Source organism: Mesocricetus auratus, unplaced genomic scaffold, assembly GCF_017639785.1.
Source record: "Mesocricetus auratus isolate SY011 unplaced genomic scaffold, BCM_Maur_2.0 Super-Scaffold_100009, whole genome shotgun sequence".
Classification (NCBI taxonomy): domain Eukaryota; kingdom Metazoa; phylum Chordata; class Mammalia; order Rodentia; family Cricetidae; genus Mesocricetus; species Mesocricetus auratus.
In genome coordinates this window covers 14,138,630-14,155,123 of record NW_024429193.1, presented here as the reverse complement: position 1 = coordinate 14,155,123, position 16,494 = coordinate 14,138,630, and the positions used below count along the sequence as shown (strand labels likewise).

General features: G+C 43.6%; 2 protein-coding genes across 3 annotated transcripts in view; one reads left to right on the top strand and one right to left on the bottom strand.

The window, feature by feature from the left end:
* The window catches only part of Hs2st1 (heparan sulfate 2-O-sulfotransferase 1), a 135,683-nt gene extending 126,374 nt beyond the window's left edge, over window positions 1-9,309 (bottom strand). Inside the window, exon 1 of one of the 2 annotated variants that reach the window (XM_013121883.3) lies at window positions 8,861-9,309. In XM_013121883.3, coding sequence (XP_012977337.1) covers window positions 8,861-8,984 — 124 coding nt within the window. In that variant the 5' untranslated portion in view covers window positions 8,985-9,309. The remainder of the gene's footprint in view (window positions 1-8,860) is intronic. The other variant, XM_005081916.4, reaches the window with a different exon arrangement.
* A 360-nt stretch (window positions 9,310-9,669) lies between these two features.
* Window positions 9,670-16,494, top strand: part of Selenof (selenoprotein F) — a 35,771-nt gene continuing 28,946 nt past the window's right edge. Inside the window, exon 1 of the mRNA XM_005081915.4 lies at window positions 9,670-9,936. Within this exon, the coding sequence (XP_005081972.2) occupies window positions 9,862-9,936 (75 nt within the window). The 5' untranslated portion in view covers window positions 9,670-9,861. The remainder of the gene's footprint in view (window positions 9,937-16,494) is intronic.

Below are 16,494 nucleotides of genomic sequence, written 5' to 3'. Positions count from 1 at the left end.
CACCTGGCTCACTATTAAAAATCAGCTGGCTAATTTGTACAGAGGTAAAAGTCTTGGCCACAATAAACAGAAATGTAAATCAATACAAAGTAACTCAGAAATGAGAGGGATCACGGGATTTAATAAACAAGGATATCAAAAGAATTATAACAAAGTTCCATTTGTTCAAGAAACTACAGGAAAGCAAGCATGTTTAACAGTAGACAACTTATTAAACATCCAAACTGAACTTCTAGAATTGGTAGAGGGTGTGTGTGTGTGTGTGTGTGTGTGTGTGTGTGTGTGTGCGCGCGCGCACGTGCGCGTGCACTCAAGCATGCACTGAGGTTAAAGATAGTATACAGTACAGAAATACGAATTACTGAACTGAAGACAATGCTAGAAGTATTTAAAAGAACAAGTCAGGGGAAATGAGCAGACATTACTAGGCACAGACATGTCCATGTAGCCTACCATACAGATAAGCTTCTGAAGGAAGGGAAATAACACAGAAAAACAATTTGAAGAAAAATAGCCCAAGTGTTCATACATAATAATACCTATAAATACCTAGGTCCAAAATGTTCATCAAATCACAAGTATTTTAGTCAACTTTGCATCATTGTGAAAATATATCAGAGAAACAAACTCAAAGAAGAAAGGATCATCTTGGCTTAAGATTACCTTAGAGCACGATCAACACTTCAAAGCACATACTAACCCCACCCTCACCCCGTCCACTCACTCCAATGAGCTTGAGGTCCTCGTTCTCACCACCTCCCAAAACCTCCATCAAATCTGAAACCATCAATGGATTAACCAATGAACTCATGATCTAATCACTCCTTAAACACAGCACTGGGTTCCAAGCCCTCAACACATGGGCTCTGGGAGAACATTTCATACCTGACCCACAAGAAGCAACAGCAAGGGCCATTATAATCAAATCACTTACGATCTACTGAAAAACCATAAGAGCCAACAAGAGAAAGAGATGTATCACATACAGTGGAACAAAGACACAAATCATAGCAGAGACCATGGAGCCAAAATCTTTAAAGTTCTAACAAAAAATATTAATTTTGACTCCTATATTCAGCAAAAACATATTTTCAAACATCAAGGCAAATAAATGCTTTTACAGACATACAAAAATGAAAAGAATTCACCAGATTTTTTTAATGTAAGTAATGATATAAAAACCTTACAGGGTGAAAGAAAAATGAAAATCTGCATGAACACAAAGGAATCAGGAACACTGAAATGGTAAAATATACAAGTAAAACATAAAAGGCTTAAGGAATGTTTGCATGTCCTTAAAAGATAATTGGCTACTTATAATGTATTGCAGATGTACAACAACTGTAACACAATTTATGGTACGTATTATACCATAATTCACAGAGAAACCACGTTCCCAGGCACGAAGCATTGCTGGCGGCTCGTCCAATGAGGAAAACAATGGGCAAAAAGAAGAGAGACCTGCTTTCAGCCCAAAGACAGAAAAAGTAGAACAGATGGAGCAAAGAAACCAAAGGCAACTCGGAGACTTAAAAGCCAATGACATCCAGAATTACACAAAAAGTAAACACTTGAGACATTCCATTTACAGAGACTGTAAAATTAGATACAAGATTCAACTCCATGCTGACAACAAGAAATCTTTCGTAGCCGAGTTGTCTAAATGAGCCAACTGCTTACTGAGAAAGCATGAATGCCTGCGTTTGAATCCCAGCACACACATAAAATCTGGGTGTAGCCACAGACATCTGAATTGCCAGCACTGGGAAGGCAGACAGATGGCCATAGATAGTCTAGCAGGAGCACAAGCCTACAGTGAGACAACCTGCAATGTGTGATAGTGGTTGTCAACCTGACTGCACCTGGAATCACAAAGCCCAAGCCGCTGGAACAACTGAGGAGGTTTTCTTGATTGGATCATCTGTGGTAGGAAGATCAACCCTAAACCTGGGCCACGCCTTCTAGTGGCGGCCCACATCAAAGGGCAAGAAGAAGGAAGCTGCTACTTCGTGGCATTCTAACATATTCTGAAGACCAGCTGAGACATCCAGCCTCATGAACTGAGCAACTTCTGGATGACTGTCCTTTCCACCAGGAGACAGACATTGTTGGACTAGGCGGACCACAGCCTGTAAGCCACTCTAATGAATTCCCTTTTAAAACATACATACGCGTGTTATAGATACATATATATTATTACATATAATACATATACAAATGCACACACATACCAGGAGAATCTGACTGCCATTGACCCTGTCTCTAAAACTAAGGTGAAGGCACAGGGAGATGGTTCAAGCCAAGAAGACTGGAATTCAGATCACCAGAACCCATGGAAATCCTGGTAGACATGAGGCATCAAAGATGAAAGGATGGAGTAGCCTTACCGCAAGCTGGAGAAAATAGCAGGATCTGTGAGCTCTAGAACTAAGAGAACCTGCCTCCAAAGAAGCAACAGACAGTAAAGGGCAATCAAAGATTCTTTAACCCTGGACACCCACATGAACATGCACAGGGCCTACATGTGCACCCACCCACATACAAACATGAACACACACAGGCACACACATGCTCAGACATATGAAAAGAATAAAAATGTTAAGAAGCAAATGACAAAGACATCCCCCCATCGCCCTCTGGCATCCACTAAGACAGGGAATCAAACCATACAGACACACGTCAAAAGAAAAGCATCTACATTAACATCACACAAAGTAGGCATCTGGCTTAGGCCATTTTATGTTGCTATAACAAAGCACCTGAGAGTAAACTGAAGGGGGATGTCCTTCTGCAAGCTGTGAAGATATGTTTCACTTATTGGTTGATGTTAAAGCTGTTTTGGCCAATAGACACCCAGGATGTTGCCAGGCAGGAAATAAAGGCGAGGCTACCAGACTAGGAAAAAGCTAGGAAGAGGAAAACAGAAAGTGATTGGTGAGAGAGAAGTCACTTAGCTGCAGAAAAAGCAAGAGTCTCTGGCATTCTCCAGCAAGCCAATACCATGTGGAAATAGACAGATTAATAGAAATGGGTTAATAATTAAAAGAGAGCTAGCCAATAAGAAGCCTGAGCCACAGGTCAAACCGTTTATAATTAATATAAGCCTCTGTGTTTTTATTTTGGGACTGAATGGCAGCAGAACTGGGAGGGACAGAAACTTCCATCCACAGTAAATAAAAGGAAATTAACTTCTACAAAGTTGTAAAGCCTAGAAAGTTCAAAATCAAGGAGCCAGCATGGTGAGGGAAGTGGCAGGAGGAGACCACCTCCCAACGCTGTTCCTCTGAGAACTGAGTCTCCAATATGTACACTTATCTCAGAGCAAAGGATTTTAATAAGGGTGAAGTAAGCTAATTTATCTCCAAAGAGGCTGACTATCAAGACATCATGATCCTTAGACATTTGCATACTTCACCATTGTACCTCAAAAGGGATAAAGAAAAAAAATGAACTGAAAGGAAAAACAGTAATGCACAGAATTCAAAATCTGACAGGACAAATTAAGCAGAAAGAAAACACAAGACACTGAGACCTGAAACAACATCCATCCAGATATGTACAGCACACATCACCATACAACAACAGAATCAACTTTTTCACACTCACTTGGAACACCAAACCAATTTATCATTTATTTTCTTTGGAAATAGACTCTTGTTTCTGTATTTTGAGAAAGAGTTTCATTGTGTTGTGCATGCTGGCCCTAAACTCATGTCAAGCAATCTCCAGTGTCAGCATCCAGAGTAGCAGAATCAGTAGTGAAAACAGAGCAGCAATCCAACGAAGAGATGAAAGTACCTTTAATATCGTGAGGACAGTGAAGTGCTGAGTAACAGGCATAGGCTACAAATATTCCTAAAGTGAAGTTAATCAGACACTGATATATAAAGCTGAGAGTAAAAGAAGCCATATAATCTTAAAGGATGGGGCTGTCATCATCTAAAACGAGGAGGCTGAGTTTGGGTGAGACAGGAACAGAGATCAGATGACCTGTTTTGGAGATAATAATTGAAAAGTCCATTAATCCACCTTCCACCAAATTGTCAATACAGCTGAATTATCTAAGTCTAATGTTTAGAAAACAGGTTTGAACTAGAAATATTGCAGTTACAAGTTGTCAACATATATATCACCATCTGAGAGAAAATTCCAAAGCTCTCAAAACTCAGTGGTGAGGAAGAAAAGGGTCATCTAGAACCAGAAACAGAAATGACTGTTAAAGTGGCAGAATAACACACAACTAACAGTGCTGTAACCTGGGTCCCAATAAACAAAGCCTACGAAGAAAGAAGTGACTGCTTGTTTCAAATGTGGGTTATTCTTGGGAATGTTTACAGAGGTGTCTCAGAGACGGAACCCACGTCTCAACAGAAGATTCTTTACTGCTTCGCATGTGCCTCACAGTCTGAGGTATCTGGAAAGTAACCTGTGGGAACCCACAGAATTGACTCCATCAGAGAATTTAAACCTACTCTTGCTCTTTATAGGTTAAACGGCGGATGTCTGGCCTAAGGTGTGGCTACTGGAGGATGTCTGGCTTAAGGTGTGGTCATTGAATGTCTTACCTAAACAACCGATCGCTTAGTTCAGGGTATGGTTACTTGCTGTTTCCAGTAATGAAGAGTAGTTACGTCTATTTGTCCTTGTATCATTGATAAGGAAGTCTTTTGCCCTCTCCCTTTTCAATTGCAGTATATAAGAACTATGAGCAATAAACTTGGGGTGCATCACAGTTTTCACTGGATGCCAGTCTGTTTCTTTGCTCAACCCACACTCCCCTTTTCAGGTATGAACTGGGCTAGTCGGCTGGGTCAGACAGTAACCCACACTGTGTAAGCGTTTATTGGCAGCAGCATACAAGTTCTCAATAGTCTGACCCAGAAGAACATGGTTTTCAGAAATTCTGACTAGTGTTGCTCAAACTGTATCAAATATTTGTGACTTAATTTTTTAACCAGTTCAGGGAACCCTATCATCCTTTGTAAATGTGAAAGAGCTACACAGACAGTTTACTAAATCCAGACATCTTGGGGAGTGTGTGTGTGTGTGTGTGTGTGTGTGTGTGTGTGTGTGTGTGTGTTCTTGAAGTCTAAGGAATTTCAAGCTAGTGAAAAAAAATGGAGTGTAAAACCAACTGAGCTAAGAGAACACCAAACTTTAGCATATGAATAACAGGATTTACATGGGAAAACAAATTATTTACTGTATTTGCCATACATAGTTATTCATCAAAAGACATGATAAATATATGTACACAAATGAATGGCTTAAAGAGCAAATGAAAAATAAAAACTATAAACTAGTCTACTTAAGGATAGAGAATATACACCATCTTGATTCAGTAAAGTGAACATGTAAACTGCTTGCCTAAACTGACCTAAGTTGTGTAAAATCAACCTCTCTGTATAAGCAAAATATACCACAGCTGAGACAAATGTAGCCTTAGAGAAAAGCCGACATAACAAGTTATTTGCCTTAATATTTAAAAACACAAATAATGAAAAAGTAGCAAATTATTCCAATAAAGGAGAACTAAAGAATGCAAAGATTTTTAACAAAAATTAAATGTTAGTTAACAACACATCATTTCACAGCCTCAGAGTGGCAAAATTTAAACCCAACCACTTTTAGTGCTTGTATTTCTGGGAATATAGATTACTGTAACCTCTGGGAGTAAAAGCTACCAAGTAACCCAGACATCCCCCCCAGTAAAAAAAAAAAAAATGACATTAAAGGGTAAAAAGAGACACATAAAGATGCTTCCAACACTGTTTATAACAACAAGAAAAGAGCCTTAAAAGTGGGGGAGGTTGTGGAGACACAAGACTATCTACTACTGACGCAGTAATTTAGGATACATGCATAATTTGGAATATTATATAGCCATTAGAATGTGTCAGATTTAGATGTACTGGCATGGAAAGACGTTTATAATATTAAGTAAAAAATAAGCTATAGGATAAAATATAACAATAAGGTGTAGGAATATCTGCTTTAAGGAAAAAATAACCTAAAAGTAGAAACCTGTAATATTGAGAGCTTTAGGAATTTCTATTTAGATAATTTCCAACAGGATATTGTTGACTTTAACCAAGTCACATTACAGTCGTTAACAGACATTACAATCCTTTGGAATCTTCTGTAACAACAAAAATAAAACAATAAAAACTACTTTTAAGAGCAAAATGTTCATTAGCTTTCTTGTGCCAAAGTAAAAATGCTTTTTAATGTTGCAGTTTTACAATTACAGCAAACAACCAAAGATTTTCTTCTCCAATAGCAGAAACAAGCTATTTCAGTCCATTTCATTGAGTAACATAATTATGTTCATTACATGGATATAAACAAGGGGCAAGACATTAAACCAATTCCTTTGTGTCAGAAATTGAGTTTTCTCAGCAATACATGCATTGATAATACAATTTATAAATGCTATTCAAACAGCTCAATTGTAATATAATGCAGAAGAGTCTGAAATTGCCTGGTGTAATTACAGGAGTCCTCAATTAGGAATCAAACATACCTGAGTTCCAATTCTGACTCTGCCACTTACAAGGGATACAGTCTTGGGCAAATTATAGTATCTTAGGATTATTGTATATCTGAAAAATTGATCTCCCTGGTGTTCTTGGAAGACCAAGAATATCACAGATGAAAGTTATCCAGTGACAGCCTGGCCCTTTAGTCTTTCTTTCCTAAGGAGTCAGAATAATGGGCACAGGCTCTTTGAGTACTGCCTTTTAAACAAGGTTTGTCTTTTAAAGGGTGGAAGGGGAGGAGGAGGGAGACAAGGTGGAGTGCATCTACAGTAACTCTTCAAGGCTGAGGAGTGAAGAGCATGGAAGACCAGGAGCTCAGGTCAAGCCGGGGCAACTCACAGACACCTGTGTCTTTTAAAACTAAAACTATTTAGAAAAACATCTAATCGGAACATTACTGAGCTGACAAAAAGGTACACATTTTCTCTGCCATGTCTGCATCTCCAGATACTCAGGTGTTTTTACATTTGAGAGCTGTCCTTTTCTCTTTTAAAGACAGTAGTGCTATGTAGCAGCACACCCTGGTCTTGAACCTACCATCCTCTGTCATCAGGTTTTAGAGTGCTGGAATTATGGGCCTGACCCCATGGTCAGCCCTGGATTATTTCTCAGAATTACTTATTCTGGTATATATTTGCTGTTTCCCATAGGGCTATTCATTTTGATGCACACTTATTATTCCCAGCAGAGGATTTTTTTCTCAAATGCAAATCATGAAGTACATTCATTATTCTACATCCTCAGGTAAGTTTGTTTTTAAAATCATTCAGGTAGTGTACAGAAACACCTTCCAAGCACTGCAGAAAAAAAAAAATGTTAGGCAAGGAGGAAAGTCTGCAGTGTTTCTTAGAAATTGTATCTAGATAATTCCAAATAACAATACAAAAAGAATAAATACAAACTCTGATCTTAACTAATTTTCTTAACTTATTGCAAGATGAGTCACTTTCTTCCTGTAAAATTGAATCACGAGTGAACCCAGACTATGACTGTAAATGCTGTGGATTAAACAGAGCTGCATGAAAAGCAAAGGTTTAGCCTTCAATATTTAAAGTGAATAATTTTTAGCGCATAAAACCTTTCAAATTACTGTAAATAAATTCAATAGTTCTTCACATTTCACTCTAGAAGCTTTGACTCCTCTTTCAAACTTAGCTGTCTATCAAATCAAATGTATTTAACGTTCTTTGATAACACTATTCTTTATATTCAAGGCTTTTGTAAAATCTACCAAAACTCAGAAATAGCGATTATATAGAAAATTTAAAGTATTTTTCTGGTGCTTTTCTTAAAAATTAATTCACACGCCCAGTTACAACTAGTTGTTCCTCGGGGTAACTTTATATAGTATTTAATAAGTTGGTTGGGTGAACGTGTATGCAAAAGCTGCTTCCCATATTCAAACTGCAACCCCTAGGCTGATTTTTTTTTTTTAAGTGCCACGAACATTTCTAAACCAAAACGCGTCAGTCATTAAGTTCCCGGCTTCCAGAGCACTCCCAAACATCAAAGTTCCCCGCTAACCGGAAGGCCCGACCATCGGCGCTTTGGTCTACTGTTGCACAACTTCACACCCCGAGTTCAGTGTGTCAAGCACCTGTACCCATCCCAGCGCTGCCAGGAACGCTTCGGGATACCCACATGGTGAGCTTTCCCCCACGCTGTTCCTCCCTCCAGGTAAACACTAATTCCGAGCCGTCAACGCTCCCCTCTGGCATAGGCAATCAGCCTACACTCACGCCCTGGCTCTGAAGCCCGGGTCCGCGCCAGCCCTAGAGAACTTCAGTGAGTGCCCCAGATGTGTCGTGTAGGTACCGTCAGAGCTCTTCCCGGGCTGCACACGGCCAGCCTACCTCCACCGTCCGTCCTAAGGTCCCCTGCTGCCCTCACTCACTCCCCTGAGCTGCTTTTACTCCCCCATCGTGCCCGGAGTCCCCGTCCATTTCTGCCCGTCTCCCTCGACGACCCTCGACCACCATCCCCAAACCACCGTGTGTTGCGCGGGTGCCCCTCATGCATATTCCAGTCCCCAGCGCCGCACACGGCTGGAGCTTTCCAGAACGACTCGGGAGAGACGAGGGGATGAGCGTCCATGCAGACTTGGTCCCCTCTCTCCGCGGAGGGCCGACGGGGCAGCAGCGCTCTGGCCGGAGCCCTCGCGCGCGCGTGCCGCTCGGCCCTCCGGCTTCCCTCCCCGGTGGCGGGAGCTCGACGCGCCTGGGTCCCAGCTCCCGGGACACCCCGAGACCACCCCAGCACCACCACCGCGGACGCCCACCCGCCAGCCCGGCCCCGGCGCGCCCGCCGCTCGGCTGCCTCACCTAGCTTGGCCCGGGACTCCTCCAGCTTCTGGATCTGGTTCTCCAAGAAGAGCATCGCCACCGCGAAGGCCACCACCGCCAGCAGCTGCAACTTGGGCGGCATCATAATCCTGAGGAGCCCCATGAAACCCGCCGCTCGAGATCAAGACATACCGCGGGGGGCGGGGAGCGGGGCCCCGCGGGCGACCGAGGCGCCGGGAGGAGACCCCCCGACCCGGGAGCTGCGCGGACTGCCGCGCCGCAGCGACCCCCTCCTCCGCTCCGGTCTCCCGCCCGCGGGAGCCAGCGCCGGCCGCCCGGTGCACGCTTCTCCTCTGCCCACCGACGGCCCTGGCGCCCTCCGGCCGCTGCCGCTGCCGCCTGGCTTCGGGACCCCGCGGCCGCACGCCCTCTTCGCTCGGTTCTTCCCTTCCCTCCCTCGCTCGCCCGCTCGCGGCCGCGCGCCCCTCTAGCAGCAGCGCTGCGGCTGCGGCTGCGCCGCCCTCGCCCCGCCCCCTCCCCTCCCCCTAGGCCACCACGCGCACGCCTTGACGCACGCTGCCGGGCAACCAGAAGCTCCACCCCCCGTCCTCCCCTACAGCGGCGTTCATTGGTCCGAAGAGCGGCCGCTTAGCGCCCTTTGGGTTCGATTTACGGTTGGGTTCCTTGACACGGGCCTCAAGCAAGGCGGGATTTGATTGGGTAAATCCGGAAAGGGAGGCGGGGCTGCTAGTGGAGGCGCTGGGGGGCTTCGTAGAGCGCCGACATAGTGTCGTGAATGAGGAGCGCAGGTGTGGGGAGTTTAAGAAAATGCCTGATCCGATTCTCCGAAAGAACCCGACGACTTTTTAATAGTCGATGGCTTTTACGCTCCTATGGTCGCCCGACTGATACTCGCCTCTGTGGGAGCGCAGGCTTGAAGCGGTGGCCTTTGGAGGCGGGTTTCGCATCAGGCATTGCAGTGGACGTCCCCGGGACTGGGGTCCTCAAGCGCCTGAAGATTGACGGGGGGGACCGCAGGGATGGCGGCCGGGCAGGGTGGGTGGCTGCGGCCCGCTCTGGGGCTGCGCTTGCTGCTGGCGACTGCGTTTCAAGCGGTGAGTGCGGATCGCCTCCGTGGCTGCCTCGGGGCCGGTCGGAGGGCTCGGATGAGGGTCAGACGCGCGGCCACGCAGGGGACCGCCCTTGGAACAGGCTTCCTTAGTGGCCGCTTCCATCCGGAATGAAACGTGGCAGACAGAATTCCAGCCGGGCTCTGGGGGCGATGGTCTTCTCACTTCAGACAGCTAAAAATCGGTCTTTCAAGACGCAGTGGGTACAGAAAGTCAGTAATGCTTAGACAGGAGGGAAGTTTCTTTTCTTGGGACAAAAGTGAAGGAAACTACCATTGCTTACGGCAGCACCCTCGAATCTTAAAGGGACAGACAAAATGAATCTCTTAAGAGAGAAAACCTAATTTTGACTTACTTAGCCACTTACGAAACAACTACATTGTAAACTCCTTGATGGAGGTTTGCAATCCATATTTACATGTCTTCTGCTTGGGATATTTAAGTGATCTGTTTATGATCTGGAAAGTTAAGATTATACTATAGGTCTGTAAATACTTAGACTTTTTCATACAAAAAGAAGGTAGCTTGCAAACATTGTCTCTGCTTTTGTTACTTTGTCCAAAGGGTAGACTCTTGACTTCTCACATTGCAATACAATGTTGTTACTCAGACACCTGGTACTTAAGGAATTACTTAAGACCTAGGTCTTACACCCTTCTACACTTTGTAGACTCTAGAGATTAATGGTTTGTTTCCCTCCCATCATAGGTCATTTTAATTTCTTAGGACTACCACAAGTTACAAAGAAGCTATGTTTCATACTACCTTCTAAATTTCAATAGACAATGGCTTTGTAAGTACAACACCCTCCCCCCCCCAAAAAAAATCAATGTTTTAAACAATTTAACCGTCCTTTAGATTGGCGAAGCAGCTCCCTCTTGAATGCACTGATGTGAGCTATTCAGTCGATTGAAAATCTAAAGATACCGTAATTCAAAATCAGTGTCGTTAGCTGGGACCACTTAGTTATTCTGCTTCTAACCTCTCCTCTCCCACTAGATTAGACTTATTATTCACAACAGTCTCAGGGCAACACCCCGGAAGAGCAGAAGCTTGCAGTGCCTCTTAAGACCTTGCCATGGAAATCACGTAGCCCTCCTGAGAGGCAAAGACTAAAAGTAGAAAGCAAGATCCGCCCACAACAGATCCAAACTCCATTACATTATACTTGTCAAAGAACGTCTCATGAGAAAGGCACGGGAAAACAGCCATAGCCGTATGAGAGAAGTGACAGAGTTGTGTTGCAAAGGAGTGTTCATACCAGGACAGAATAGGAAGAGTCTATGTCTACATGCGAGCCACAGTGGCCAGCAAATCTAGTATAAAACTCAGATGTCGTTTCTGACTCCTTCCTTACTTCATGCACCTCACATACTGGTAATCGCCAAACCTTACTAATTTGTACTTCCTAAATATGCCTGAAAATCAGTTGTCACTTTTTCAGTTACCCCCAAGACCTTTCTCTTAAGAAATAATAACCTAGTTTTCATTTGAACTGCCTATTTCTGTATTGAGAGTTTAAGTAAAAATCATCTTTGCCAGTTTCCTAATTACCCTAACCAAAAACTGTGTTCCTTTAAATTCTCTGTATTTTCACTCTTTGGTTCGAATTAGTCATTAAGACCATAAAATTTCCATGCCAGTCACTTAATTTTGTTGCCGCAGGTAAACCAGGCCAGTATATCCATGTACCTGAAATTACCATAAGAGCTTCATTAACTGGTTTCCACATCTAATTGCTTTCTAATTCCATCCAGCACATCTACAGCTGTGGTTCTTAATCTTCTTAATGCTGCAGCCCTTTAATACAGTTCCTCATGTTTTGGTGACCCCTGGCCATAAAATCATTTTTGTTGCTAATTCATAATTATAATTGTACTACTGTTATGAACTGTAATGTAAATATTTTACAGGGGTCACTCGGCCTCAAAAGGGTTGTGACCCATAGGTTGAGAACCGATGATCTAGAGTAACATTTCCAAAATTAAACCTGTTGTACTTACAACTCCCACTTGCTTCTAAGATAGTTTGTCTTTAAGTGTTCCTTCACGAGTCAGTCGGTTATTTACCAGGCTTATTTCCCAGCATTTGCTTTTTTCCCCCTGGTGAGGAAAAGGATGTGAAGAGCTGGGAGGGATACTTACTCCAGCAAAGTTCATGTAGTTGTTTCTCCTTCATAAGCTCTCTCCCCTGTGCCCGAAAAATATGACTGTCTTCTGCTTAGCATCTAACCCTCCTGTCGTGTGGGTCAAAGGTTTGATTTAGGAATCAAACTCGGACCCTTAGGCTTGGCGGCAAGCACCTTTACCCACTGAGCCATCCTGTCACCCTTCAGTTTTCAGCCAAGAAATCACTGCCTCCAGGAAATCAATCTCTCTGCACCCAGGCTTGGCTGGGCGCCATTCTGTGTCAGTGGCAATTACTCCTTAACCTCTTAGGTGCCTGCCAGTCTTTGTAGTTTCTTATATTTGTCATTTTCCCACCGAGCTGGCTGGATCTCGTCTTAAAGAAGGATGGGTTCCTGGTTATCTGTTGTCTCTACTGGCATCCACAGAGAGGGAGGCCATACCTTGAGATCTAAGTACCGTATTTCGTGAGTGGACAGGGGATCTACAGGCTAAGGTCTGATAGCATGGACAGATCTTGAAGGCTACTATCCACCTTCTATTCCAGTTAGCGTCCTATGGCTCTTGTCACCAGCAGTCCCAACTGAAGTGTCGTTGCCAACTGATGGTGCAGATGCAAGTGTTATGTTAAAATCTAGAAGAAAGAAAGCGATGTAAAAAACTGGGTTAGATTCTACCTTAGGTCACACTCAAAAACTTTCCTGGTAATTTGCGTGATTCTTGATACCTTTTAATGATAGATATCAAGTTCATTCTCTTCTGTGAATGAGAACCACAAGTAAGTTTACACTATCTTACATTGATAATCTTTAAATAAGTCCATGGGTCATTAGTTACAACTATATCATTCCATTTAGGTTTTCTCCAAGCCATCTTTTATAATCAAAATCAGTATCTTCCCTCCTCACCCATGATAGTATGTTATTTAGTTTAAAAATAACTTTAGGAAGCCTTTTCTGGGAGCTGGAGAGATGGCTCAGTGGTTAAGAGCACTGGCTACTCTTCCAGAGGTCTTGAGTTCAATTCTGAGCAACCACATGGTGGCTCAGTGGCTCACAGCTAAGTATAGTGGAATCTAATCCCCTCTTCTGGCATAAAGTCATATGTGCAGACAGATGACTCATATACAATAAATAAATAAGAATGCTAGGTAAGTATGTTTTCCAATTTTAACTTTTAATAACTGTAATCTAAAGATCAATTCACTCTCATTCTTAATTTTCTTCTGTTGTTCTTTATGACGTGATTAGCTAGAATGCAATGCTTACCTTCATCTACTCTCCAGACTTAGGAAGTCAGAGCCAGACGTGCTGGTACCTCCTGTAGTCTGAGCTCCTGCTTGTAATCACAGCATTCAGGAGGCTGAAATGAGAAGATTGGACATTTGCAACTAGCCTGGGCTACATATAGCAAGTTCCAGTCCAGCCTAGGCTACATAGAAAAACTGTCTCAAAAGAAGAACCAAAAGGCAAAGTTACAGAATCATAAGTAATTTCTCCCTCTCATAGTCTCTCATATTAGCTTATACACCATGCGATCCTTATCCTGTGGCCCTAACAGATCATAGCCGGTGTGTCTCTCCGTCCATTTCTCCTGCCAGAGTAGTCGCCAAAGGGAACGGGGACCATTTGCCTTTTAGTTTTCACTGTGTCTTATGTTTGCTCACTTCCGGCCTCAGAGGTGCAAATGGTCTCCCAGTTCCTCCCTGCGTCTTCCCATTGATGTTAATGTGACTGCAGTTTCTGCAGGAGGGGATGAACCATACTCAGTGCCCAAAGGAAAAAAGATGCCTGCCCAGAATCCTGGTTAAGACAGACAGATCACCCTCGCCAAACTCAGATGCCATGACTCCCTGTAGTGATACTTGCTTTCTTCCATAATGACTAGTGTTTATAAGAAACAAAAACCTTGGCAATGAAAAGGGTGTATAGGATTATGGGAATACAGAAAGAAGTTAGATAAATTCTTAGATTTTGCAAAAGAGGAAAAGACCAAGTTAAGTGGGCATTTACCAATGTGAGAATCAAAGGCAGAAACCATAAACATGAACTTATTGACTCCTTGAAGTAGAGACTTAGCTCTTACTTGAACTTACACCTGAGGCTTTGCGTAGACCATTTTGAGAATTGTTTAGTGTCTGCACCTCTAAGGAGCTGTCATTTTAAGTTAGTGTCTGTGCGTACTCGACACAGCTGGGCTCACAGCAGATGACTAAACCTGTAAATATACTCTGAGCATGCGTAAAGATTAGAGCAGTGCATTTTAGTGTGGCCTAAAGGAGCACTTTAATAAAGCTACTCGGAACTGGTATGCAGTCCTTTGTTCAGATCATATATATCTCCATATTCACAGCCGTCATTAGTGAAAAACAGAATAGAATGAGCTGTGCATCCGGGAGTCCAAAAAACCCATCACCCATCTGGCCACAATTCAGCATCTCTTGTCCTTGTATCTTGTGAACTGTGGATGGCACAATTATAGTTGTCAGTATTTTTCTTGTTATTGATCTGTCTAGCAATGATGCATCATGAATTCCATGCAGTAAGCTAGGGCAGGGGTTGTCCTAGTCTGTTATCTGTTAACAGTGTCTGAGACCAACTAATTTATGAAGAACCTTATTTTGGTGCACAAACAAGGCACCTTCTTAAGGCTGCACAGTACAAGACTGGACAGCCACATCTGATGAGCGCCCTGGCTGTACTCCTAGTACAAGGGAAGGAGAAAAATCTGCAGATAGCGACCTGCACACAAGAACTGCATGGCTCATGAGAACCTCCATGCTGCTCACTAGACCACACACACACACACACACACACACACACACACACACACTGTATTGAGGAATTGGGTGTCCACCACATGGGGTTTGGTGAGGACGATCAGACCACTACAGAAATTTTAAAGGCAGGCTAGGATTAGACTCTATGAGAGAGGGAGGGAAGGAGAGAGAGAGAGAGAGAGAGAGAGAGAGAGAGAGAGAGAGAGAGAGAGAGAGAGAGAGAGAGAGAGAGAGAGAGAGAGAGAGCGAGCAGCTACATGTGCTTGGCAGAGACCGGAGATGAATCATCAGGTGTTATCTAGTGCTTGCCCCTTTTTGAGCTGGTCTTTTACTGAGCCAAGAGCCAGGTTTGTGGCTAGAGGAGGTCACCAGCAATCTTCAGGGACCATCCATCCCTCAGTGCCGAAACTCACATTTATGTGGCATACACTTTACAAACCAAGGCCCCGTCCCAGGGTTAAAATCTTTTTCCTTGTGTAGTCTTAGATTTTCTTACTAGCCTGTGTCTGTTTCCTTCCTGAGCATAGTCAATAATAAATGGAATGATAATATACTTAGCACAGTATCTGGTGGTTTGTGAGAACTTGCAGCAATGGCCCTGCTGCTGGCATTCATTATGTTACTACTCACTCTCTCTAACCCCATCCATTTGTTTGTCTCCAGACTTGAAATCTGTTGAGAATTACACGAGAGTAAAGGCTGATGAAAGGACAGTGTGTGTGTGTGTGTGTGTGTGTGTGTGTGTGTGTGTGTGTGTGTGTGTGTGTGTGTGTGGTGGTTGGGAATACACTCCTCCATGCACTTGCATGCATGGGGAAGCCGACAGTTGATGTCTGTTGAAGGTCTATGATTTCTACACCGCGTGTTTTGAAAAAGGTGTTCTCACTGAATCTAGAGCTCCTCCTCTTTACCCTAGACCCCAGTGAGTCCTGGGCCTCAGCTGGCTTTGTGCTCTCCATCCAGTGTTGAGTTATGGATGTGCATTGCAGCCCCTAGTTTCTAGGTGGATGCTGACGATGCAAACTTAGGTCTCACGCTTGCTGGAAGCACTTTACCCACTAAACCATCTATCTCCGCAGCCCCAGTTTCTGCAAGTTCTTAAGCAGTTTGCAGTTTTCAAAGTGAATTTGCTTTTATTACATGTTTCAATTACTGACTGACTGCAAAACAAATTCGTGTGAATCCAGTGGTGTAAAACAGTTTATTTTGCTTTCATATTCAGTGGGTTATCAGTTTTCAGACTGGCACAGCAGGGCCTCGTCTGCTCCGTGGTCCCTCAGACCTCAGTTGAAAGGCTGGAGTCTGAAATCTGAAGGCTCTTCACTTGAATGCTGAGTGGTTCATAGCAATGTCAGCTGGGGGTCTTGGTTGATCCCTGCGTGGTTCTGTCCATGCTGTGTCTCTAGTTGAAGGTTTTTTGCAGCATGGTGATTTAAGTTCCAAAGTTGATGCTTGGGGGTGGAGGGTACAGGCAGGCAGACAACTCAACTCTGGTGTTCTCGTATGCGAGTGCACGCATGCACACACACACATACACACATGTTCTGTGTTGGAGGACTGCCAGTCATATTATAAGAACATGTGGAGTTATATGTGCATATTAATGCAGCTGTCTCCAGTCTGCCATCTTGCTGTCCC